General features: G+C 46.4%; 1 protein-coding gene and 1 pseudogene across 2 annotated transcripts; both read right to left on the bottom strand.

Moving 5' to 3' along the window:
* Window positions 1-7937: 7937 nt before the first annotated feature.
* LOC116553796 lies at window positions 7938-10236 on the bottom strand (annotated as a pseudogene). The gene has a single exon (XR_004269913.1). The product of XR_004269913.1 is annotated as an uncharacterized LOC116553796 (transcript).
* SCD (stearoyl-CoA desaturase) lies at window positions 7938-26696 on the bottom strand. Its single transcript, XM_032281303.1, has 6 exons — window positions 25716-26696; window positions 24834-25116; window positions 20165-20295; window positions 17881-18086; window positions 15535-15767; window positions 7938-12021 (listed from the first exon to the last, which is right to left on the bottom strand). The coding sequence occupies exons 1-6, from the start codon at window positions 25740-25742 to the stop codon at window positions 11822-11824; spliced, it is 1080 nt and encodes a 359-aa protein (XP_032137194.1). The 5' UTR covers window positions 25743-26696; the 3' UTR covers window positions 7938-11821.
* Window positions 26697-27597: the final 901 nt, after the last annotated feature.

Here is a 27597-nt window from a genome sequence, read left to right as displayed (position 1 = left end):
TACTAAAAATTTTTAAAAATTAGCTGGGCGTGGTGATGAGTGCCTGTAATCCTAGCTACTCAGAAAGCTGAGGCAGGAGAATTACTTGAACGTGGGAGGCGGAGGTTGCAGTGAGCCGAGATCATGCCATTGCACTCCAGCCTGGGCGACAAGAGCGAAACTCCATCTCAAAATAAAATAAAATAGTTAGTTTGGCAGAGCATGGTTGTTCATGCCTATAATCCCAGCACTTTGGGAGGCCAAGGTAGGAGGATTGCTTGAGCCCAGTTTGAGACCAGCCTGGGCAATATAGTGAACCCCCATCTCAATAAAAAAATGGTTAGTTTTATGTTATGTGAATTCCCTCTCAATTAAAATACATCTCTCTCTCAAACTGACAAACTAAAAGATGAGTCCTTCCTACTGTCCATAATTCTCTAAGAAAGAAGTAAGAAACAGCAATTCTGAGTCCTGCTGCCTTTCACTTTCACTTTTCCCTCTGATTTTTGAAGTCTGGCATGGCCCTGGCTGCTCACTGCTCCCCATGGAAAATGGCCAGGAGGGAGAGGGCCCCTTCGGCCCCTCTGAGAAGGTCCTTGCCTGGGCCCATAACCACTGTGAGTCAGCGCAGCATACACACTGCGCCTTTGTGACCGCTCTGAGGCCAGGGTGTAGCTTGCTGGGCGGGACTGGGTGGGGGAAGGGAGGGCCTGGGTCCTGAAAGTGGGAAGGCTTCTGCCTCCAGCAACTCGAGTATGGAATCTCAGCTGCTTGGAGCCTGCAATTAGGACCAGTGGCATTTGTTTCAAAGTCAGTGTAAAAGAATCGGCGCCTTGCCTGCAGCACAGAAAGTTAACTACAGGTCACAAAATATGACTCCTTCTCCCTGTGACATTTCACACAGTTTGTAGCAGTGACAGAATTTAGAACAAGACATGAGCTCATTCTGTTGTTTCAAGTGCTGACTGTTCAGGGGCAGGGAGACATTTCTGAAAGAGGAAGATGCTCTTGAGGAGCTCAAAACCTTACAGGAGGGTGAAGTGTGGTTTGGGAAAGGTAGACAGGACGTATCTATGGTTTGAGAGGAAAGCTTAAAACCCAGGTGTGCCTGAATGTTCAGATGGGTCAGGAAGTGGAGGGGGCTGGGTTCTTCTGCAACAGTGGATGCATCTGCTGTTTGTGCAAAAGTTAAGCTCCCTGCCACTGCCACCCGGGGAGGAGGGACACACCAGGCTTTGCCTCTGTGTATAACTGAGTATCAGCAGTCATACAGTTGGACATATGAGAGATTATGACATATCTAGTTTGTCATCTACTCCACGCCCAGTAGAGCCAGTAGTTAAGACCATAGGCCTGGAGCCAGATCATAGCACCATTATACATTTTCGCACAGCTTTTTCTCCAGGTGAACTCAGTTACCTCATCAGTAAAATCCCGGTAATAATAGCACCTGCTTCTGATGCAGTGCATTAGCACACCGTCAAGCATTCAGTACAGCACTCGGCTCTAGTAAATATTGTTATTGTTATTGTGATTGCATCCACAAGTCTGATGGACTCAGAACTTTAATTTCTCACACAAAAGGAAGTTAAATCTGTGTTTATGCAGTTGCCTAAACCCCTTTAACTAGATGTAAACATGGTATCTGGATTTTTCCAAGTAACTTGGTACAGCCAAATTGTCCTGTTATACTCTAGTTTATAGCAGCCTGCCTTTTCTTATGTGGCTAGTCTTTGTCCCCTTGAAGTTTGAGACTAGAGACCACCTCACTGTATAATGAAGAGAACATGGACTGGGCACGGTGGCTCACTCATGCCTGTAATCCTAGCACTTTGGGAGGCTGAGGCGGGCGGATCACTTTGGGTCAGAAGCTTGAGGCCACCCTAGCCAACATGATGAAACCCCATCTCTACTAAAAATAAAAAATATTAGCCAGGTGTGGTGACAGGTGCCTGTAATCCCAGCTACTTGGGAGGCTAAGACAGGAGAATCACTTGAACCTGGGAGGCAGAGGTTGCAGTGAGCAGAGAATGTGCCAGCCTGGGCAACAGAGCAAGACTCCATCTCAAAAAAAAAAAAAAAAAAAAAAAAAAAAACCACACACACACAGAGAACAGAGTGCTTCCTTTAATCAAAAAACTTATTTTCATCAATGCTTCCTTAATATATTTGGGTTTGTATCTCAGCTACAACCAGTGGTAAAACATTAAAATAGAGGGCCTTTTTCTCATATAATATTTTAATTAAGATATAATTTATATCCCATAAAATTACTCTTTTAGTGTATGATTCAGACATTTTTAGTATATTCATAGAACCATGCAACCCTTACCAAAATCTAACTTTAGAACATTTTCAACACTTCCCACAGAACCTGTGCACATTAGCAATCCTCCCCCCAGTCTCTGGCAACCACAGATCAGCTTTCTGTTTCTAGATGTGCCATTCTGGACATTTCATAATAAATGAAACCATATAATATATAGTCTTTTGTGTCCAACTTCTTTGCCTTCTTTGACTTTGAATAAAGTTTTCAAGGTCCATCCCTGTTGTCCATATTATTTCCATATCATGTATCAGTACTTCCTTTTTTTGTGGCCAAATAATATTCCATTCTATAAATATCCCACATTGTGTTTATGTATTCATCTGTTGATGGGGATTTGTGTTGTTTCTAGTTTTTGGCTATTATATAATGCAGCTATGAACATTCACGTGCACGTTTTTGTGTGGACATATGTTTTCAGTTTTCTTGGCTATATACCTAGGAGTAGAATTGCTGGGTCATATGGTAACTATGTTTTTAACCATTGGAAGAACTGCCATACTGTTTTCCAAAGCAAATGCACAATTTTAGATTCCCATCAGCAATGCATGAGGGTTCAAATTTCACCACAGCCTCACCAACACTTATTAACTTTTTAAAAATTATAGGACTGGGGTGTTGTGGCTCACACCTGTAATCCCAGCCAAGGTGGGAGAATCACTTGAGTCCAGGAGTTCAAGACCAGCCTGGGCAACATAGAGAGACCCCATCTCTTAAAAAAAAAAAAAAAGAAAAAAGAAAAAAGTTATAGCCATCCTACTAGGTATGAAGTGGTACTCATTATGTTTTTTTAAAAATTGGTTGGACGTGGTGGCTCACACCTGTAATTCCAGCACTTTGGGAGGCCAAGGTAGGTAGATCACTTGCAATCAGGAGTTTGAGACTAGCCTGTCCAACATGGTGAAACCCTGTCTTTACTAAAAAAAAAAAAAAAAAATACAAAAATTAGCTGGGTGTGGTGGCAGATACCTGTAATCCCAGCTACTCGGGAGGCTAAGGCTAGAGAATCTCTTGAACCTGGGAGGCAGGGGTTGTAGTGAGCCAAGGTTGTGCCACTGCACTCCAGCCTGGGCCACAGAATGAGACTCCATCTCAAAAAAAAAAAAAAAAAAATTACTATTTTAAAAACGCTCAGTTATCTGTACCAGATCATTGTGGTCCTAGTGTATTTTCTTTTTTTTTTTTTTGAGACGGAGTTTCACTCTTGTTACCCAGGCTGGAGTGCAATGGCGCGATCTCGGCTCACTGCAACCTCCGCCTCCTGGGTTCAGGCAATTCTCCTGCCTCAGCCTCCTGAGTAGCTGGGATTACAGGCACGCACCACCATGCCCAGCTAATTCTTTGTAGTTTTAGTAGAGACGGGGTTTCACCATGTTGACCAGGATGGTCTCGATCTCTTGACCTCGTGATCCACCCGCCTCGGCCTCCCAAAGTGCTGGGATTACAGGCGTGAGCCACCGTGCCCGGCCTGTATTTTCTTGATGACTAATAATGTTGGCCATTTTTCATGTGCTTCTGGTCATTTGTGTATCTTCTTTTCAAAAATGTCTGTTCATGTATCAACCACTTGGGAGGCTGAGGCAGAAGGATCACTTGAGCCTGGGAGATCAAGACTGCAGTGAGCTATAATTATGTCTCTGCACTCCAGCCTGGGTGAGACTCTGTCCCCACCCCCCAATTTTTTTTTATTTTGATAAAGTTCATCTTTTTTTTTTTTTTGAGACAGAGCTTTGCTCTTGTTGCCCAGCCTGGAATGTAATGGCTCAATCTTGGCTCACAGCAAACTCCACCTCCCAGGTTCAAGCGATTCTTCTGCCTCAGCCTCCCAAGTAGCTGGGATTACAGGCATGCACCACCATGCCCGGCTAATATTTTGTATGTTTAGTAGAGACGGGGTTTCTCCACGTTGGCCAGGCTAGTCTCAAACTCCCAACCTCAGGTGACTCACCTGCCTCAGCCTCCCAAAGTGCTGGGATTACAGGCATGAGCCACCATGCTCAGTCCGATTTATCTATTTTTAAAGTTTTTGTTGCTTGTGCTTTGACTGTCATATCTAGGAAACTATTGTCTAACCCAAGGTGGTGAAGATTTATACCTGTGTTTTCTCCTAAGAGTTTTAGAGTTTTTGTTGATCCATTTTGAGTTAATACTTACACGTGGTGTGAGGTAGCAGACCGACATTCTTGTCATGTGGGTATCTAATTGTCCCAGCAGCATTTGTTGGAAAAAACTATTCTTTCCTCATTGAATTGTCTAAGCATCTTTGTCAAAAATCAATTGGCCATAGATGTATGGGCTTATTTCTATACCTTCAATTTCATTTCATTGATCTGTATGTCTATCTTTATGCCAGTACCACACTGTCTGCATTACTGGCCCTTTGAAGTAATTTTGAAATCAGGAAATGTGAGTCCTTCAATTTTGTGCCTTTTTCATCATTTGTTTTTTGCTATTCTGGGTCCCTTGAATTTTTCTATGAATTTTAGCATCAGCTTGTCAATTTCTCTAAAAAAAAAAAAAGAAGCTGGAATGTGATAAAGATTGCCTTGAGGCTAATGCCCTTTTCAGCATTAGCCCACCTGCACCCAGGTGAAATTATTTAAAAAAAAAAAAAGATTGCCTTGAATCTGTAGATCAATTTAGGGAGTATGACCACATTAACAATATTGTCTTCAATCCATGAACATGGGATTTCTTTTTATTTATTTAGTGGGTCTTCTTTAATTTCTTTCAACAGCATTTTGTAGTTTTCAATGTACCATTCTTATGTACTTGTATGGTTAAATTTATTCCTATTCTTTTTGGTGTTGTTATAAGTGGAATTCTTTAATTTCATTTTCAAATTATTCATTTCTAGTTTAATTTGATTTTTACATATTGATATTATATCCTGCAACCTTGCTGAACTCATTAGCTTTAATATGTGTATGTGTGTGTATTCTTTAAGATTTTCTGTATCGTCTTGTTATCTGCAAATAGAGATAGTTTTTCCTTTCCAATTTAGATGTCTCTTCTTTTTCTATCCTGGCAGACATCTTTAGGAACTATCTTGGTTCTTCTAGGGAAAAGTGAAAAAACTGGTGGCCATTTGGGCATTGGAAATTTTATTTCTACGCTCTTCTCCATTATTATCCTAATTTATCTTTTGTCCTTTTGTCCCATGGTTAATCTTGATTTCAAAACAGAACCTTAACTTCTTTATACCTTCCCATAAGAAACATATCAAAATCAGGGTTCATTACTTCGTTCCCCTAAAAGCTCTTATTCTACAAATCACCCTTTCGGGTAAGCTCATCACATATTCCCTCTGTCTTGAATTCAACTGACCCTGTTCATCAACTCTTTTCCAGCTCTATGATATATCTTTTTTCTTCTTCCTCTTTGGAACTTTTGCAGCTAATAATAAGGAAACAGCTCCAGGATGAAATAACAAATATGCAAAATACAGATTCCTGGAGGAAACATAGAGGTGTGTTTAATCAGAGGGAGCTCAGACAATTGTGAAATAAGAGGATATAAGAAAGCAGCAAAGGCCACGTGTGCTGGTGCACACCTGTAGTCCCAGTTACTTGGGAGGCTGCGGCAGGAGGATCTTTTGATCCTAGTAGTTAAATGCTGCAGTGAGCCATGATTGCACCACTGCACTCCAGCCTGGGTGACACAGCAGGACCCTGTCTGAAACAAAAAAACAGAAAGCAGCAAAGAGCATAGTGAGGATAAATTATTTAAATTGAGGCTGGGCGTGGTGGCTCATGCTTGTAATCCCAGCACTTTGGGAGGCTGAGGCAGGTGGATCACCTGAGGTCAGAAGCTTGAGACCAGCCTGGCCAACATGGCAAAACCTTGTCTCTACTAAAAATACAAAAATTAGCCGGGCGGGCGTGGTGGCAGGTGCCTATAATCACAGCTACTGGGGACGCTGAGGCAGAAGAATCGCTTGAACTTGGGAGGCGGAGGTTGCAGTGAGCCAAGATGGCGCCACTGTACTCCAGGCTGGGCGACAGAGGGAGACTCTGTCTCAAAAATAAAAAATAAGTAAATAAATTAGATCCCAGTTAATGGGAAACAAAGTGGAGACTTGGAAGAAACTGTGCAGTTACAGAATGACTGAAAAAATACTCTGACTTGAACACGTTAAGCAAAATAAAGAGGGAAAGGGACTCATGGTAGAAAGCCAGATATTGATGAAGAAAACGTCACCATTAAGGTCTAGCAAGGCCTCCATGTACATAGTTTTGAGTTTGGATACTGTGAATTACTCTGAGAGACTTGTGCTTCCTGTCCAAGGAAAGGGCAACCTTAGATTAGAAAGCAAGGTGAGCTGGCAGAATTGGCTCTGGGGAGCTCTTAGAAACCCAAGGAGGCTCCTGATGGAATATGGAGCTTCTTTAAACTCTAAAGAAAGTCTGCCTTCTTTTTTCCGTAGGAGGATTATCAGATAAAGTAGTAAAAGCTAGGCTGGGTGTGGTGGCTCACACCTGTTATCCCAGCACTTTGGGAGGCCGAGGTGGGAGGATCGCTTGAGCCCAGGAGTTTGAGACCAGCCTAGCCAATACAGTGAGACCTGTCTCTTCAAAAAAAAAACTAAAAAATTAGCCAGGCACGGTGGCACATGCTTATAGTCTCAGCTACTCGGGAGGCTGAGGCAGAAGAATCACTTGTGACCAGGAGTTTGAGGCTGCAGTGAGTTACGATCACACCACTGCACTCCAGCCTGGGCAACAGAGCAAGACCCTGTCTTAAGAAAAATAATTTTAAAAGTATTAAAAGCTAAAAGGAAAAACCAAAAACCAAAACCATTTCCACTTTGTGCACCTGTGAGCATGAAACCCTCTGCTCCAGGAACATAGAAGCCTTCTCTTCAATTGGCTTTCCTTTCTTCCTGCTGTTGTGCATATCAGCATTCTCAAGCAGCCAATTTATTCCCTGGAGGCGACTACATTTCAGAAACAGGAAAGAGCTGGACTGCCCAGCCTGGGTTGCAAGGTAAGGAACTGCTTTTGACCAGGTGTGGCGGCTCATGCCTGTAATCTCAGCACTTTGGGAGGCCGAGGCAGGTGGATCACCTGAGGTCAGGTGTTCAAGACCAGCCTGATCAACATGGGGAAACCCTGTCTCTACTAAAAATACAAAATTAGGTGGGCATGGTGGCACATGCCTGTAATCCCAGCTTCTTGGAAGGCTGAGGCAGGAGAATGCTTGAACTGAAGAGGCAGAGGTTGTAGTGAGCCATTGCACTCCAGTCTGGGAAACAAGAGCGAAACTCTTGTCTCAAAAAACAACAAAAAAAGAACTGTTTTCCCAGGGAGTGCTTCTCCTGCTGGTCTCTTCCTCTCCCAGTATCTCTATCTTAGGGCTCTGTGCCCGAACACGTGACCACATCTGAGAACCCTGGCACTTCCCCAGGCTCAAGTTGCCAGCTGGTGTTAATGTGTTTGATTTAATGGCAGCAGACTCCTGGCTTCCTGCTTCCCAGAGTTTAACCTAAAGTTACCTTTAGGACAGCAGGGCAGGTTACTGGGGTATGAGTCAACCATTGTAACTTCTACGTCTTTTATACTCTTAAAGGTACAGACATAGATAGAAGACAAAAAAAAAAAAAAAAAAAAAAAAACTCCCAGACCCAGTGTAATCAGATTCACTTCACTTTTATTATGAACAAACACAATCTCAGATCAGTACAACTAGCTTCAGAGTTGATATTAATAGAAATTATTCCAAAATTATTTTGTCACAAATAACTACTATCCCACATAAAAAGGGAAAAATCCCACCCAATCAAAGAAAAGGTATCCTGCGTATGTTTCCATGGCAATGAGTTTATGCATTCTCAAATTTTCTTCTGGCTAGTTATCTACCACTTCTCCAATTCATCAAGATTAACCATGGGACAATTCATTCAATCTCTTGGAGAACCATATAGACTAATGAAAACTAATGATAGCATCTGGGACACATGGACATAGTAAGTTCATGGTGGACATTGCTATTATAAAAAATACTCAGGTCTTGAGAATTCCTGTGCTGAAGGATCCCAAAATGCTTTATAAAAAGCATTAGTCACGCCTCAAAACTGCCCTTTGAGGTAGGTCAGTATTATTATCCCCATTTTAACAGAAGGAAAACTGAGGCACATTATAGTTAAGTGACTTGCCCAGGGTCACGTAGCAAGTCAGTGGCACAGTGGTAGGAGAGGTCCTGGCCTTAACCACCAGCATAGCATTGCCACCTTGCTTTATTTAACCTTTCATGCTGACCCATTTGAGCTACACTTACAGAGAATACACTCAGGATACTACCAAAGAGAAAAAATTCCATTTTAAATGCTACAACCATCTTTTAACCTAAAAAAAAAAAAAGATAATAAATCAAATACATTCAAATTACTTCCACCCTCCATCAAATGTGGGCACTTAAGAAAAACAACCCTAACAAAAATCTCCAGAATGAAGCCCAGAAGGGAATCCTGCAATTCGCGATATTGACAATCCTCCATTCAGGCCCCTTTTTCTACCAGCCACTTCTGTAGGCTCTCAGGTGCAAAGGGACTCCGCAGAGGGAGTGAGGGCAGGCTCATATGCAACACTGATTAGAAAGATGTAAGGCACCGGGTAAGTTGTCGGCACACCCTCAAAGCAAGGACTGTTAGAGATCTAGACTCTTGATCAGATCTGAGTTTCTCATTAATGTGTCACTTGAATTGAGCTTTAGAATCTTGAAAATAGTGTTCCTTACTCAGCAGACAAATCCCCACCCATACCCACACATATATTGGGGCCCTCAGCCTGAGGTCTCCATCCAGCCTTATGTCAGGGTCATGGTACAGATCAGATCCATGGCACACGATTACAATAGGAAGAAGTGAAAGTTATTTTTATTGTTCATATATTATCAAGCAGGCATCTGGTGACCTGTGGAATTAGAAGTACCCAGCAAACATTTCCAAGGGGTCACAAGTCAACAGATCTAAACTACATTGATCTTCCCTTAGGTTCTTTTCTACTGAGGTGAATAGCTCAAAAGACAAGGACGCCTTTAGTCCAGGCTAACCCCTGTGGCCTCCATGCGATTAACACAGGAAGAAAGGCCCTCCTCCCTTCCACCACTGGGGCTCAACAGTGGACTGAGCGTTTGGTAGTGTACATTTCCAATCTTAATAGAGCAAAGGCAGGCTTCTGCTTTGATGACTGAGGTACAGGGACAGGAGTGGTCCAAGGTTCTAAGACCACTCATGTTCTGTTTCTGTTTTTTTTCCAGACTTCTATACTATTGTCTGCCCTAGGCTGTAGGGAATGCTGGTTAGTTTGCTGAACAGACACTCTGTTCAGCAGGTTTTGTGGTATCTCAAATCCCAAGTCTCAGCCAAACCTTTGCAGTCCACCCTGACTCCAGGGAACAGGGCCTCCTTTCGAGGTGAGGCACTTGGGTTCTTGCCCTTCCAGTGAGGACTGTTTCCTTCTACTTCTACAAGCATTGCACTGCCAGCTGAGAGCACTGACTCAGGCGGGGCAGCCTTACTGAGCAAGCAGGGGGCATTCAGCATGCTCTCTGGTTCAGACCCAGACAGAGGGGACTGAAAACAAACCCTCTTTTGCTCTGTGGCTGGCTCACTGGCTCAACGTGAGCGCTTGGCTTGGCCATGCCCCCTGAGAGGTGGGGAAAAAGAGGGGCTCTGGGCCAGAGAGGTTTCTGGGAGGGGTTGCCAGCCTTGTCTTGAGCCATCAGTGTGGCAGGGGAGCACAGGGTGTAGGTGGAGACACGCCGGAGGCCACGTGAAAGTGGCAGCCAGCTCTACTTTCGAAAGAGAAGCAGTGGTTCAGTGACCCTGAGCATTCTGTCTGCAGGAGGGAGCTGCCTGGACAGCAAGTCATCACCACCTCTGAATACACACGAAGGAGGCTGCCCATCCAGGAAAAGAAGAAAATGTTCAGGGAAGAGAAAGATCTGCTAAGAGAAAAGGGACAGACAGGGTAGAGCCAGGAATCAAGAATCAGGATAGTGAAGAGATTCCTAACCTGCCCCTAACAGGCAGTTCTATTCATTAGGCTAGATGTTAATAGAGCAAAAAAAAAAAAAAAAAAAAAAAAGTGAAGGGGCACAATACTGAGGAGAGAAGCCTTCTAGATTTCACCCATTTCAAGGAGAAACTGGAACTAATTAATGAATGGACCTAACATCTAGCTTATTTTATCAAGACTTTCAGTAACTCCCTCAGTAACCCTTCTCATGTCCCTAGCAATGTGTTCTCAGATCCTTTTCTGTATGAAGTTCACTCTTAGAAGCTGCCTACAGATTCTGTCCCTCAGCCTCTCCATCTCATGTCCAGCAGTGGAGAGGAAATTGGCAATGCAACTAATTCCTCCTCTCCTTCAGAGTTTTTTCAAACATCCCTCTTTGGGAGGGAAATACTCTAAGTGAAATAGTTTAATGTTCTAAGCAATGTTTATGTGTATATATATTTTATGTTTGACCCGACTCCACCTCCTAAAATCTTTCCCTTTTTTGGATGTTTGGAAATGCCACAGCCATCTTATTACTATGAGGGGAGCAACCAATATCCTGAAGATGGCAGAGCAGAGGAAAGAATTTTGATGAGCAGCTCATGGAATCCTCAAAATTCTATGAGCTACTGTATTTACCAATTCTGGAATCACCCAACTTCAAGACTTCTTGATACATGACCTAAGAAATCTCCTTGTCATTAAAGAAAAAAATCCCTTCCCCAGCAGAGACCACTTTTTCTACAAACTTATAATGTTTCTTCTTTATCCTCAGCCTAAACTATACATTGTGACATTGAGATTAGCATTGCCAAACTCCACAGCCACTTCTTATCCCAAGACAGGAGAGAAAGGAAGCATGCTGTGTGGTGGGGCTTTAAGTCCTCACTAGGTAGGCAGCTGCATGTCTAATCATGGCAAGAGCTTCCTCTGGCTTCATTTCCCTCGTCCTTACATCCATACATGCTAACTCCCTCCCCCGGCAATTCACCCGCTTTAGAAGCTTTGTGTCAAATGAAGTTACTTTTCCATTCCATCTAGCAAGAGCCTGGGCTGAAGATAATTCACAGGGAACTGCCCAGGTTCTGTTTTATCTCTAGCTTGAGCCACCTGCCTCAAAGCTCGCAACAGCTCAAGGAAAGAGAGTTATTTGGAGCAAAGACTATTACTTTTAGGCTACAGAAAGGTTGTCTAGGCTTTGGAAGCTGGACACTGAACAATGACTGATCAGATGCTTGCCTGGGAAGCAATGAGAAGAGAAAGGAAGGTGATAGCAACAAAGTGAAAGGAGGACAACGGGCTTAGAAGAGAGAGAGGATAGAAGAAAAAATATCAGCTTAGCATCATAAAGGCAGAGTTCTTGGCTTTCAATACTTTCGCATTTTAAAAGAATACTGTACTGGAATGGGTTAACGTCATCATCTTTAGCATCCTGGTAGCATTATTCAGTAGTTAATAAACAGACATAAAACCTCTGCCTGGCTGACTTTGAAAAAGAACCGGAGGGACCCCAAACTCAGCCACTCTTGTAGCTTCCATCCCCAGTTCTTTTAATCCTGGCCAAGATGGCGGCCTTGGAGACTTTCTTCCGGTCATAGGCCAGACCGAGGGCAGCCATGCAATCAATGAAGAATGTGGTTAAGTTGATGTGCCAGCGGTACTCACTGGCAGAGTAGTCATAGGGAAAGGAGTGGTGGTAGTTGTGGAAGCCCTCACCTGAAACAAAAGCAAGAAGAGACGTTATGGAGTGAGGGTGCATCGAGGTCTTCTTGATTTGTGCACACCAGTTAGCTAGCAGGTTACCTCGCACCAAATAGATGCCCTCAGAGGCAACTTTTGTTATTTTACTTTTTCTGTAGAGATGGTGTCTTGCCATGTTGCAAACAACCTTCCCACCTTGACCACCCAAAGTGCTAGGATTACAGTCATGAGTCACTGCGCACAGCCAGTGAAAGGCATCTTAAGGAGTGACTGGAGAGACCCTGGTCACCCATGGCTGTCTGGGAGCCTGATGGGAGGAGAACTGATAGTTTCTCGGAGCATAAAATGACTAGAGAGAAGCCGCTATTTTGGGGAATGGATTTCAGACTGGAAATTCCAAATTCACTGCTGGCCCTGCCCTCAAGGCTCTGTGTGTATGTGCATGTGTCTGCAGAATGACTCTTAAAAAAAGGAGTAAAGGAGCACACCTTTCCCCACACTACCTCTAGGGGTAGATGGTTCCTACAGAGTGAGCCCTGCAGCCAAGGGTCAGAAGAAAGGCCAGCCACTGCAGTTCGTAGGTTGGTGGTGGGGGCGTGGGGGGTGCTGCTCTGACCTTTTTGACCTTTGTCCCTGGTGTAGGGTAGGTGCTGATAAAACAGACAGCTCTCTGAGGGAAGAAAAATAGAAATGCTTAGATATTCTCTAACCTCTGAGAATCTGAGGACTCTCGGGATGGCCATTTCACTTTGCTGGAGGGAGGAAAACAAATAAATTCTGGAGTCAGGGCAATTTTTATAACGTGTAAAGCTTTGGAAACTCTACAAATAGAGACTTTGCCAGCTCTTGGCAGGACTCTTCTTTCTGAACCACGGCCAACAATAATACTGACCCTAATCAGGCCTGGGTAAAGAATAGCTACTAAGAGCTAATATTGGGCTCTGTGTGGATAAAAATACCCTCAGACAGACCAGTTATGGCATTAATCAGAAGTGAGGGAAGGAAGTCCTGCAAAGTAAATGATATCCAGGGCATTCCAAGGTATGGCCACCCTCTGTGACACTTGATGATCTGCAGGGTGAATGAGAAGGAGGGGGGTAGAATGCCAGGAATAAAGGTACTGAGGATTATTAATTTCCAATAATGGTTTTGTAGCTGGGCTCTGTGTAAGCACTAGCCAGGCCTTTAGTTACCAGATTTAAAATGGAATCAGATGCACACAGAGACACAGGGAGAAAAAAAAAAGAGGAAGAGGGTCAATGGCTAGAAGAAGACAGGACTTTGCAACTGGGACGGCAAGAGACAGCCCAAGAAAGGCTCAAGGGAGAAGGCTGATTTGGCAGAGGACATGAACATGTGACCATAGGGGAGATAATTCAAGAAACAAAAGGATTAGGGTGGCAGGAAACAGAGCCAGAGGAAACAAAGAGTGAGGTGATAAGGGAGGAAAGCAGCCTGGCAAGGAGGAGTGAATGATAACCAAGACGGTCAGATATTGGCAGCCAGAGGCTAGAGGTAGGGAAGGTCACTGGAGATCCATTTGCAATACAGGACACATCTCATGCCAGAAACTCCATTCCTATGATAATCTCAGATTTATACAGTGTATGTGATTTGTTTTAATCATGGGTAAAAGAAAGAAAGAACAGGCACAATGGCAAGAAGATGCCTGAATGGAGCAAGGAGATACGTGAAAGTTAAAAAGACAGGGAAAAAATTGCTTTTATTTTTATTATTGTTTTTTTGAGATGGAGTCTTGCTCTGTCACCCAGGCTGGAGTGCAGTGGCACAATGTTGGCTCACTGAAACCTCCACCACCTGAGTTCAAGCGATTCTCCTGCCTCAGCCTCCTGAGTAGCTGGGACTACAGGTGCATTCCATCACGCCTGGCTAATTTTTTTATTTTTTTCTTAGTAGAGACAGAGCTTCACTATATTGACCAGGCTGATCTCTAACTCCTGAACATCAAGTGATCCACTCACCTTGGCTTCCCAAAGTGCGAGAATTACAAGTGCTGGAATTACAAGTGTGAGCCACCATGCCTAGACAAATAAATCCTTTTAATAAAGATGGGCCAGTCAAGGTGGCTCAAGCCTATAATCCCAGCACTTTGGAAGGCCAAGGTGGTCAGATCACTCAAGCTCAGGAGTTGAGACCAGACTGGGCAACATGGCGAAACCCTGTCTCTACAAAAAAATACAAAAATTAGCCAAGCATAGTGGCATGCACCTGTAGTCCCACTTACTCGGGAGGCGGAGGCCAGAGGATCACTTGAACAGAGGAGGTCACAGCTGCAGTGAGCCATGATCACACCACTGCACTCAAACCTGGACAACAGAGTGAGACTCTGTCTCAACAACAACAACAATTTAAAAGACAGTAAAGATGGTTAAGGTGGAGAATATAAAGGAAGATTTTAAAGAGAAAATGAGGGTAAGGCAATGACCTGCATAGACGTGTACAGTAGTATGCTTGTCTAGATATTATCGAAGGACCAATAGCACCAGTTGCTGGAGAGAAGAGGCCACCAGATCTATTTAAGGAAAACTCATCCAGGGCCTTGACCAAAGTCTATATTCAGTTGGAAAGAGGGACAGAGAAAAAAAAATGTAGATACTTTGGGAAGCTGAGGCAGAATGATCACTTGAGTCTAGAGTTCAACACCAGCCTGGGCACCACGGTGAGAACCCATCTCATTTGAAAAGAAACAGTCAACATTAGAAAACTGAGCAGGAACTTGTGATCAAACTAACTGCTATATTGGGAGATTCCTGAAGGCATGTTGGGAGAAGGGATGTTCCTAGCTCAGGATAGAAGAGAGAAAAATAGAGGCAAAGAGGAGAAAAGATGGTAGGTGGTAGTAAAGGGCCACCAGCAGTTACTTTGATGCCCTTCATAATGGCATCACCAAACTGTAAGGCATGGCACACACTTAGAGTATGGCATATCTGAGTAGCGTGGAAAGATAAAAAATACTGTGTGTGGCATCCTTAAAAGCTGATAACACTAGGCTTGCTGACCACTCAGATGACCCCAGTGTTCTATTTATGCATTCCTTGCCTCAAGCAAGTCCAGCCCAGAGCTGATGAAAGAAAGGAAAACTCCAAGGTGCTCATGATACATGGCATTCGGTTTTCTGTTTTTCTTTTTTGTTCGTAGAAACAGGGTTTCACCACGTTGGCCAGACTGGTCTCAAACTCTTGACCTCAGGTGATCTGCCTGCCTCGGCCTCCCAAAATGCTGGGAATACAGGCCTTAGCCACCACATCTGGACCATATATGGCATTTGGAAATTGTATTAGAACCTGGAATCAAAATCAGTGTTTTCTTTTTTATCCTTTTATTTTTACATAAAACATGTTGCCTGACTCTCATAGGGTTTTCCAATATACTGCCCCCTAGTTTTATAGTGGAAAAACTGAGATACAAAGTAGCCATAAAAAACAGGTTTAAAGAGTTTTTCTGGCTCCTAGCCTAATAACCAGATAAGCAGACCACTGGATGTTCTTGCTTGGACGACTGACTTACCGACAGCTCCAAGCGAAACCAGGATGTTCTCCCGGGGGCTAATGTTCTTGTCATAAGGACGATATCCGTAGAGGTGGGCAGCGCTGTTCACCAGCCAGGTGGCATTAAGCACTACAGCATATCGCAAGAAAGTGGCAACATACAAGCTGTGTTGAAAAGTTTCACCCCAGAAATAAAAGGGCACAAGTGTGGGCAGGATGAAGCACATCAGCAGCACGCCGGGTTTGTAGTACCTACATTGACAGACCAGACACCAGGTCAGTGGAGGGGACTCCACACCTACCTGGATCTTCCACACTAACTGGGATGGGCTGTCTTTTCTCCGTCATGAGTACAGTGTGGCAGACAACAGCAAGAGGGAATGGGGTGGAAAACTCCTTTGAGGATGTGGTGTTACCTCACTTCTTAGATGAGGTGATGGGGAGGGGTTAAATGACTTTTCTAGAATCATACCAGTATCCACTATGACATGGTAGAGCAAGGAGTGAAAACTGAATTGCTTGTCTCTGTCTCCTGACTCTAAGTTCATTGTTTTATTGTTTTGACAGGGTCTCACTCTGTTGCCAAGGCTAAAGTGCAGTGGCATGACCATGGTTCACTGCAGCCTTGAACTCCTGGGCTCAAGAGATCCTCGCACCTCAGCCCCCTGAGTAGCTGGGGGACTACAGGCATGAACCATCAGACCCATCTAGTTTTCAATTTTTTGCAGAGATGAGGTCTCACTATGTTGCCCAGGCCAGTCTTGAATGCCTAAACTTTCAAACGATTGTCCCGCCTCAGCCTCCCAAAGTGCTGGGATTATAGGCATGAGCCACCAAGCCCAGCCGTCAGTGATTTTCACTAGCGCAAAATACCACATTGGTAAAACAGGTGAGGTCCAAATTACAAACTAAGGAACAGACTTCATCCTTGACTGTTTTTCCAGTCTGCCTTTAGGCTCCTTTCTCTTTCTCATCAGCACTCTTAATCAGTCTGTTTTTAGTGTCATGCCTCCATTTTCTGCTAGCCACCCCCCAATTCTTTGGTCTTCTTTTCCCTCAGAGGCCCATGGAGTGTCCTTGATCACCTGCAGCTCTCTGTCCCTCTGGAAGCCCTTTCTCAACCTTCATTCTCTATGTACACCAGGCCATTGACATTCCAAGGGCACTGATTCCCTATATCCCTTTAGCAGTCAAGTCTTTGACTTTTACATCACTGATATTCCCTACACCCAACTCCTTTTTCCATTTCTGTCACTGTTTCCCTAGCAGGGGTCCTCATTACCTAACTTATGTCCCTACCTCTTGCTTTGGCTCAATGGTTTCTTACACTTGCTCTAAAAGCAGCCTTTTTAAAGCACACCTCTAACTCCGCCACACTACAGTTCAAAAAACGTAATGGCTTCCTATTGCCTAAATCCTAAGTCTGCTTTTTGGACTTTACAAGAATGGCAGTCTCCCCAGTCTCACTTCTTCCCACACCCTACACTTCAAGCAAGAGGACTCTATTGCTGGAACATGCTTCATGCTTTAGCTCATTCTGTTTCTTGTGTTTGCACTGTCCCTCCCCACACATAGTTGTAGGAATTTCTATCCGTCGGTGGATTCCAACACTACTTTATTTCATAAACACTTCCTTGCCATTGCCCATTGAGCAATCTCCCTCCCCTTTGTACCTCTCACAGTACAGAAAATATTCTGCCTTATACCATGGTTATTCGGATACTTGGCTTATCCTTCCATCCCCTTACAGGCTACAAACTTTTTGAAGGTAAGAAGTAAGCTACCAGCCTGGGCAATACAGCAACTGAAACCTTGTCTCCACAAATATTAGCCAGGCATGGTGGTCTGTGCCTGTAGTCCCAGATACTTGGGAGGCTGAGGTGGAAGGACTGTTTGAGCCTGGGATGTCAAGGCTGCAGTGAACCAAGATTGTACCACTGCACTCCAGCCTGGGCAACAGAGAAAGACTCTGTTAAAAATAAAAATTAAAAAATTAAAACACCTAGGCAACTAGGCTATAATCATCTTTGAATCTATGACTGTCCTAGGTCAACAAACATCTGTTCAATGTAATGAGTTTAATTAAGATAGCTTAGAGAGAAAGAAACAGAGCAATAGTCTGGCTATGGGCCTGTGGGACGTTACAAATTGGGATTTTAAATTACGAGTGAGAACGTGCAAACCCAAAACCCAGTCAATTTCTCAGTATATACACACACACATATATATATATATATATATATATTGCAATCTAGAATATGCTCCTAAACTCAGCTTATATTTTATAAGTCTTAGGAGAAAAGATGGGGTCCCTAACCACCAGGTGCCAGGGCCATATCCCCACCTCCATCAGGCCTTCACTCACCTCCTCTGGAACATCACCAGTTTCTCAGCTTTTAGGTCAGACAAGTCCAGCATCCCGCCCTTCTCTTTGACAGCTGGGTGTTTGCGCACAAGCAGCCAGCCCACATGAGAGAAGAAAAAGCCACGTCGGGAATTATGAGGATCAGCATCTGTTTCTGAAAACTTGTGATGGGCACGGTGGTCGCGAGCCCATTCAAAGACATCATTCTGGGGAGGGAGAGAAGGGGAATGTAAGGCCGGAGGATAGACACGCTCTTAGAAGAATTCCAGTGGACAGTTATCAATAGCCCAAGGCTCTCAGCCCAGCCTTACAAAATACCCAGGAATCTGGGCTCCAAAGGAGTTATGGAGTTGCCTTCCTTCTTCTCCCAACTTGCCACTGAAGCTTAAGTGGAAAAAGCAACTTAAAACCCCAAGACCACAGGAATAGGACTGCTGTTTCTTAAAGGTTATATGGTGGGTGGAATGGAGGTAAATCATACAGAGCTCAGAGAGTTTCAAGAAGTGAGAACACTACAATTATTTAAGCCAGGAATGTTGGAAAAGATCCTCATGGGGTACCTAATCCCTAGGCATGGAGAACATGAGTCAGACAGCCTTGTGGCCTAGGGTCTCAATCAGTAGATAAAGCTGCAGGGTGCACCATTCTGGTGCCTTGCAAAAGAGAGCTCAGATAACCCAATAACAAGGCCAGGCATGCAACTCATGATCATGGCTGCATTTTCAAAGGACCTCTGGGCTTCTCCATTCTTTTCCCATCCCTTAAAGAATGTACGAATATCTTGGGCTGGGTGCAGTGGCTAATGCCTGTAATCTCAGTACACTGGAGGCTGAGGCAGGTGGATTACCTGAGCTCAGGAGTTCAAGACCAGCCTGGGCAACATGGCAAAACCCCATCTCTACTAAAATCATGAGAATGTACCGATAACTCTCTTCCCTCCTTTTGCTCCACAGGACAACCTCAGAAGCCTTCAAGCTCTAAGCTGTTATGGCAGAGATGATTATGCAAACGTGGTAAGTTCTTGGGATATTTCCATGACTTAAAGTTGGTTTCCTTTCTCCCTCTTGCTCCAAGCTAAGCCCCACACCACATGCTATTATTTGCCCATTGCTACAGCTTCATGGTATGATGTGTTCCATTTCCCCACTTCCCTTCATTCTGTCTTTGTTATAAACTTTTTGCCTCAATAAACCTGTGTTTTTGCTTAGCCAGCTTGACACCCCAAGAAAGGGCCACAATGTTGGGTTGGTCTATATAATCTCTGTGACTTGGTTTCCTCATCTGTAAAATGGGAATAATAATAGTATCTACTTCCTATGATTGTTGTGAGGACTTTATATCAAATGCTTAGAATAGTGCCAGGCACATAGTGCAATAAAAATTGTCTGCTCTCATTATCTGAAAATAAGAGTTCATGAGTCTGGGAACATCAGCTTCAATCCCACTGTGGTGGAGTCCTAAGTTAAATGCTTTTTTTTTTTGAGACAGAGTCTTACTCTGTCACCAGGCTGGAGTGCAGTGGCGTGATCTCGGCTCACTGCAACCTCTGCCTCCTGGGTTCAAGCAATTCTCCTACCTCAGCCTTCTGAGTAGCTGGGACTACAGGCATGCGCCACCATACCCAGCTAATTTTTTATTTTTAGTAGAGACGGGTTTCACCATCTTGGCCAGGATGGTCTCGATCTCTTGACCTCACTATCCACCCGTCTTGGCCTCCCAAAGTGCTGGGATTACAGGCGTGAGCCACTGTGCCCGGCGAAGTTGTTCACTTAAAAAATTTTTTTAAAAAAAAGTTGGGGTCTCATCACCCAAGCTGGAGTGCAGTGGTTATATTATGGCTCACTGCAGCTTCAAACTCCTGGGCTCCAGCAATCCTCCCACTTCTGCCTCCCTAGTACTAAGATACTCAACTTAAATGGTGAATTTATTGTCCAATGTCTGCCCAGGCACCCAAGGTCAGTCTCTGGTTTATGTGCCAAAGCCCCTTATGATAAAGAGCCACAACAGCCAGACTGTGTGACAACACAGGGACCTCAGGATCAAAAATAATCCTACACATCCAGAGTATTTCCCATTTATCTTCCAGTTCCCTTTTCCAAGACTCAGAAGTCTCTTCATGCTTTATGGACTTAAGGACTGAACTGGCACTTCAGGTGACCACAGGAGAGAAGAAAGTAAAACCGCTGCCCAGGTGTGGCTCCTCTCTGGCTGCTGATCCCTCCTTTCTGCCCCCAGATCTTTGATAGGGTGGAAGACAAACAGCTGAGCAGAGACAGCTTCTTACCTGGAACGCCATTGTGTTGGCAATGATCAGAAAGACCCGCAGGGGCAGCCGAGCTTTGTAAGTTCGGTGGCTCCACAGGCGATGAACTCCTGCTGTTATGCCCAGGGCACTGACAAAATAGTAGAATAACCCTGCCAGGAGAAGACAGTGGGGGAGTCACCAGCCAGTGTGAATTCCATCTGGGAAAGGATGCCAGAGACACTCTCTGGATGTTAGAAACTGTGTCTTCTTCAGGCTCTGGGTGAGAATTGCCTTACCATGAACTCTAGGGATAACTATGTCCCTCGAGTTCAGCACTTGAAAAACCATCACCCCTCAGCCTCTCAGAGATAAAAAAGTTTTAAAAAATAATAATAAGCAAAGGAATCCTAAGAACTAAGGGGTCAGAAAGGCAGGAGAGAGAATAATGCTCTTACCACTCATTCTTCATCTGGAAGGCATTCTTCCAGGGCCTAGCTATCTCCTTTCACTTCTATCTAGGCCTTCTCTAAGGTTTTTTTTTTTTTTTTTTTCCCCAGACAGTCTCACTCTGTTGCCTAGGCTGGAATGCAATGGTATGATCTCGGCTCACCACAACCTCTGCCTCCTGGGTTCAAGCAATTCTCTGCCTCAGCCTCCTGAGTAGCTGGGATTACAGGCACACTGATCACCACACCTGGCTAACCTTTATATTTTTAGTAGAGATGGGGTTTCACCATCTTGGCCAGGCTGGTCTTGAACTCCTGACCACATGATCCACCTGACTCAGACTCCCAAAGTGCTGGGATTACAGGTGTGAGCCACCACATCCAGCGGCCTTCTCTAAGGTTTTAAGGGCCACAAACTACTCCTGCAGAGCTCAGGACTCATAAGCAAGGGTGTTATTAAAATAACAGCAGAGGGCCAGGTGCGGTGGCTCACACTTGTCATCCCAGCACTTTGGGAGGCCAAGGCAGGAGGATCCCTTGAGCCCAGGAGTCCGAGACCAGCCTGGGTAACATAGGGAGACCTTGTCTCTAGATAATTTTAAAAATTAGCTGGGCATGGTGGCATCTGCCTGTGATCCCAGCTACTCCACAGGTTGAGGTGGGAGGATCTCTTGAGCCCAGGTCAAGGCTGTGGTGAGCCATGATCGTGCCACTGCACTGATGCCTGATCAACAGAGCAAGATCTTACCTCAAAAAATAAAACAACAGACACTACAATCTGGGCACTGACCAACTCTTCTCGAAGCCCTTAGTTGTAGGGGACTCTTAGGGGATTCAGAACTATGGCCATTTATCAACTGGTACAAAAAAGCATTTCAATATTCTAGCAGGCAGTGTGACCATATAAGGGGAAAATTAGCCCTGCGCTTAAGTCCTATTTCCACAGTGTCTTAAGTTTGACCAAGGATTTTAATATTCTCCACTTTATTGGGTACCTTCAATGGGGTTAGGTGGTATTAATACCCTCACTTTGCAGCTGAAGAAATAGATGCTCAGAAAGGTGAAGTGTTTATCTAAGGTCACATGGCTACTAAGAAATGAAGCCACAGTTTGAAGCTACATTTTCTGTTGACAAGCAGTTCACCTTCTAGCTATACCATCCACTGCCCTCAAGACACGTGCACAGCTCCTCTGTCTCTCCTTTGCCACGTCCCTGTCACACCATACTCTTACTGGGCAATGCTCGTTCTAGACAATGGTGGGATATTCTTCAAGCTGTCAGTGGAGCTCCCCACCATTGTCTTGCCTCACCTTCCTGGAGGCCTGGAGGCTCAGGAGGTGCCAGAAATAATCTCTAACTGGGAAGTGGGTTGCTGAGCACCCATTTCTTCCTTTGCTCAGTAGCTCCAGCAGGCAGCTGTGGCCTTGGTAGAAACTGTTAACAATGTTTCATTCCTAGGGAAACCGCTAGAAACAATAGAGCCTCAGTGGCCACAGAGCTTAGTTGCAGTTGGAGACACCACACATTGTAACAAATTGTCCCCTGTTCTTTTGCAGCCGCTTCCTAAACAACCTCCTTTTCCCCCAATGCTACCTCCATTTTTCTTTCCTTTTCCTCCTATAGGATCTCCAGGAGAGCCATACAGCCAGAGTCAGCCTCAACAAGAGCTCTCTCCACATTGCCTCAGAGTGGGGATTAAGGCCCCAGGTGATCTGGCTTCAAGCCAAGTGGTGACCAACATCTCTCCAGCTACAGTATCTAACCTGCATGTTACCCAGAAATCCATCAGTTGAGCCAGAGCCCTCTCTAATGACCAAAGGGGCTTCTGGGGTTGTTTCTTGCCACATAATACCCTGGGGTAAGTTGACTCAGAAAGTACATAAGATCCTATGTTAACAGGGAAATTGGGACAAGAACTCAGGCACTCTGGTGCCTTTTCCAGAAACACCTTTAGGCCTATCAAATAGAAGGGCTTAGAACAGTGGAGATTCAGTCCCTCTCTCCTCCCCAGGGGAAGAAATACTAATGTCCAAATTGATGGTTAAGCAACACCTCATTGCTCTGGCCTTAAAAAAGAAACTTGAAGGGTTTTGCCTCTGGCTCTCAGTGTTGCCACAGGTTTTCTCCTCAGTCCTGCCCTAAGGGCTCCTTTGGGAGACTCCAAAATGAAAAAAGAGATATAAGTTTCTCAAAATTGCTCAGTCATAAGAAATGCTGGAATCACGAGCAGTTGCTAACATTGTCTGTAGGGATTAAAACCAGAAAGACGAAGCTCCTAAACTCTGAAGGTGGGAAGAGAAGACACCCAGGTTGAGACCTCTGACCCTCCTTCCCTCATCCTCCTTGTTTCTTCAGACAGAGTTCTGATATTCCCATATTTAGATGGTCATTCTGTTAGCTAAGCCATCCACCAAAGGGCCCAGTAAAATAAGTTACCATCAAGTCTCTGTGAGCCACGTTTCTCTGCCTGAAGGCACAGCACACACCCACCGGCAAGTCACCAAAATAAAGGTAGCAGGCACAGCCTTGGCTGGGATAGTATTCTGCTCCCTGTGCTAGCAGCTGAAGGTGACCAAGCAGAGGCAAGTGGGTCAAACTCTGGGCTTCAGAAGACCTACAGCTGAGGCTGGAAGGAGCTTGCAGGTGAGAAAACTACTTGTGAAGACTCTCCTCTTGGGGAGAAAGGGTGGAGAGAGGCATCCCTGGGGAATCCTGTCCCGGCTCTTCATCCCTTATGCTGCAAAAGAAGTTCTGCTGGATCCTCAGAGGGGCTAGACAACAGATGTTGCCCTCCCCTCACTAATACAAGAGCCCTTCCTGGTATGCAGATGAACTCATCTGCACCTGGCCTGTTCTGTCTCTATCACAGCTGTGACACATATATAACCCAAGGAATGCTACCTTCCTAATCCTAAAAAAGTACTGTTGCCCACAGGTGGCACCTAGAAAAACTGAGATCCTGACAAAGGAGCTCTTCTCAGTTGCATTTCACTGTAGCACCTGGAGGATTTCCCGAAACAAAGCTTAGTGAACCAGATCTCACCATCTTTGGAAGACCTAAGAGGTCCTGAGGGAAACAGCTAAAACTTGGCCCACCAGCCCTTCTGCATAACTACCCATCAAGGGTGAGCTGTCAGGTATCCCACACCCAGGCTGCTCTGAAAAACCTCAAGTTGTTTTCTGGAGTAGTCCTGGCTCAGTACCCCTTAGAGAGTAGCAATGCGCTGGTCTGCAGAGCTTCCTGCTCTCCCTTCTCAACTTAGGCATATGGTGGCAGAGGTAAAAAAAAAAAGGCTGGAAAGCACATGTGTGTATCCAGGGGGCAGGGCCATGCCATCAGGCCAACGGGTCCCTGAAACAGCTGAGCTAAGGGCAGGTCAGGGACAAACTGGGAACTGTCTCCCTCATTACAACAGCCTTAAGACCAGGGTCTCTTTTCTGAGGGCTCTTTTCTGGCCTTGCCTCGATGTCCCTGGCAAGGAGGGATGGGTAGGACTGGTATTAGAAGCTTCAGAATTCTTGGCACTTCACCGCATGGGGGAGGGGGCTGGAGCAGGCTGGATGGGGGATGGAACATGAAACATTTCTTCAACCTGATTTCATTTAAAGAGCATTTTGTTGACTGGCATGTGCAGCACCCTGGAGACCTATGCAGAGTAACACACCAACACACATCTGTGTGACTTGGGTTACATGGGAGCTTCTTCATCTTCCTCTGTAACAAAGAAGCCTGCTCTGGCCAAGGGATAAGGTCAAAATAGTTTCGTGGATGATGACCTCTGTTCCCCTCTTTCCAACGAACTCTCTCCCTGACTAGTTTCCCTCTGCCCTAGCCCATGACTGCTCAACACAGACCCTAGAAAGCCAATGGTTTAGTACCATGTTCCCATACCTCCCAGGTAGAGGGCTTTGATTCTTTTGTAGCTGGCAGGAGTGGGACAGGCAGCCAAGCAACTGACTCAAACAGAAAAGCTCTTTCAGGAAAAGCTGACTCCAGCACAGGTCTACACTTCAAGGCCCACAGCACATGGTCCCAGAGCTCTCAATGTCTCCAGCACTGACATTCCTGCATTTCAGTCCCCTCCTCCCCCCCAAGGCTTTATTCCGAGCCCACTAGGCCTGAAGCAACCAAAGAGAAATGCTTGAGAAAAACCCCAGCCGGGAGGCTGGGAGGGGCTGATGTGCTACCTAAGATCCTATCTTATTACAAGAGCAGTGAGTACCTGGAGGACTGAGTCAGGAGGACAGGGAGGCTGCTTACCCCAAAGCCAGGTGTAGAACTTGCAGGTAGGAATCAAAATGATCCCATACAGGGCGCCCAAGTGTAGCAGAGACATCAGGATGATGTTTCTCCAGACATATTCAACCTTGGGCCTTGGGCCTTCCTTATCCTTGTAGGTGGGGTCATATATATCATCTTTTATATCAGGGCGAATGTCTTCTTCCAAATAGAGGGGCGTCTTCTCCAACTTATCTTCTCCATTCTGCGGAACCCTGGAGGGAGGCGCTGTGATGGTGGTGGTGGTGGTGTAGGAGCTAGAGATCTGGAAGGGAGGGGAAGCAGAGAGTCTGAAGAGGAGACACGGAGAGTCAGGAGGAGACACGTGGAGGCAGCTGGGGCTACTCCGCTCTCTAATCACGCTGGGGGAAGGGTGGACAGCACAAGCACAGACCCTCCCCCAGCGCCCGGGTTCACTAAAGGTAGGGTGCATCTAGGGTGTATCCGAGATGCAACGGAGAGAAGTTCCCAGAAACCGTGCAGATAGATTAGGGGTGGAGGGTGAGGGGGGCGGAGGGCGGAGAACGAGGGGGGTGGGGGGAGAGGGGCGCGAAACCTACGGGAGGCGGCAGTAGGAAGGAGAGGTAAAGCACTTACATCCACACGAACACAAAGGAAAACCCGCATAATTCATAAAAGCACTAGCACGAACGGATTTTTCTTTACTTTAAAGCTTAAGAAAAGTTGGAGACTCAAATCTCCCAGTTACAATCCACATTCCCAACTCACTGAAGGCAGCACAACTCGAAAAGGACAGCCAAGTCCTCCGCGAAGCTCGCCCCTCTCTTCTGCCGCCAACCCGTCCCCTTGAATTCCAGCCCGCGCCGGCGACCCTGCGGTGCGGGGCCAGGCTGGGAAGCTCACCTCCTCCTGCAGCAAGTGGGCCGGCATCTTGGCTCTCGGATGCCGAGATCACTTTCCAGGGGCTGAGGCTGCGGAGCGGAGTTCGGGGGCGCCGGCGGACTTCGGCTTCGGAGCTCGCCGGTGCACGCTGGATGGGTGTCGGGGCCCAAGCCGCAGTGCGTGGAGGTTCCCAAGCCGGGAATTTAAAGGCTAGAGCTGGCAGTGGGTGACCGTATTCCGTATTTCCTCAGCCCCCGTTTTATCCGCTGCCAAGCAGGGGCAAAGTGCGCGGAGTTGACTAGCGCGGGCGGCCCCGCGTGGAGGTGAGGGCGGGACGGGGAGGAGACAGAGGCCGAGGCTCGCTGCAACCGCAGCCGGGCGCCGGGATGCTGCCTACACCTACACCGCACCGCCCGGCCCCGGCCCCGGCCCCGGCCCCGGGGGAAATGCTAATGAGGCTCCTGTAAACTCCGGCTTGTCATTGGCCGAAGGGAATTTGGTGCCACCTCGTCCTGCCGTTGCCATTGGCTCGGCGCAATCTGCTGTTCCCTCTGCCGCCAGCTCCTCGCTCCCCCTCCCCTCCCTTTCTCCTTCTCGGCTTCTTTTCCACCGGCCGCTGGGCCTCTGCCCGGCATCCCGCGTCGGGAGCTTTCTCTCTGGAAGGGGCTGGGGTCCCTGTTTGGGGCTGGGTCTAGCCCAGGACCGGCCCGGGGCACACGGCGAACGGGTGGGTGGGCACTGGGGAAGTTTCTTAGGAAACAGAGGGGAAGCCTCGGGGGTAGCCCACTACTCACAACTCCGTCCCATCTTCCCGTCCCCCCAGGCGCTTGGCAGGGGGACGTGGCCGCCACCCCGGGGTCGGGAGCTCAGGGGACGCGGGAAGCCCCGCCTCCCTCTCGGGCGAGCGCCGGGGGCTCGGTCCGCAGACGAACAATGGCTCTGCCCCGCCCACCAGCCACGCGCTGCTCACCCGGGACCGCACCGGACTCCGGCCGTACGGACTGACTGACTGGTGTGTGTGTGCCCGCGCGCACGCACCCTGTTCAGGCCCCGGGCGGGCAGTCCCATCCCCTTGCCCTCGCCTCTAGGTTGCGTGCGGGACGTTTTGGAGATTCTTCGGAGTGACAGATTGTAATTTTGGAATCTTCTTCGTGGAAAGAGGCAGGAAACACTGGCATGTGCTTTCACCCAGCAGCAGGCGAAAGGGCTTGGATGTGGAATAAGAATAGCTGACAGGTATCGAATTGTTACTGCCAGCCAATTCACAAGAATCATTTTCTGTAATCCTCACTGTGACCCTGGGAGGTGGTTACCCCATTATTCCTTTTTAAAAGTGAGGAAAGTGAGATATGAAGAGATGGAATAACTTGCCCATAGTCACGGCAGCCAGTAAGTGATGGAGCTGGCAGTTGAGCCCCGAAACGCCATATGAGAGCCCAGGCTCTTCATACCTGCTCAGGACCATACTGCCTCGGTCCCTGAGATGCTCTGACCCTACTGATCTGTCCCTGTGCCCCATCTTTTCCCGGCCTGTGGGAGCCTTACCATGAGAGCTCTGAACCAGGCAGACTATGCACTCACCCGGTGTCCTTCCAGGCCCATGTCTCCCCGAATACTGAATATTGCCCGAGGGTCCTTCCTCTGCGAAAGGGAGAAAATAGGCAGTGTTGTGCCAATGATTCGCTTCTTGGAAGAGAAGCACCTGGGATTTCCTGGGAGGAAGACTAAGCAGCTCCCTTGTTGGCCACTGGTCTCAGGGTCAGGCCAACTCTCTGGCCAGTGACCCCTGCATTCCAGCCCTGGCTCCCTGTCCGGTGTGGAAGCTCTGAACAAGACTGGGTGATTTTAGATGTAGACAGCTAATCTAGTCATGGCTCAGAAGTACTTGGTGTGTGGTGTAAAA

Source organism: Sapajus apella, unplaced genomic scaffold (assembly GCF_009761245.1).
Source record: "Sapajus apella isolate SASKATOON/1434 unplaced genomic scaffold, GSC_monkey_1.0 scaffold13, whole genome shotgun sequence".
NCBI lineage: Eukaryota > Metazoa > Chordata > Mammalia > Primates > Cebidae > Sapajus > Sapajus apella.
The sequence above is the reverse complement of the archived record's forward strand: the minus strand, read 5'-3'. Positions and strand labels throughout refer to the sequence as shown.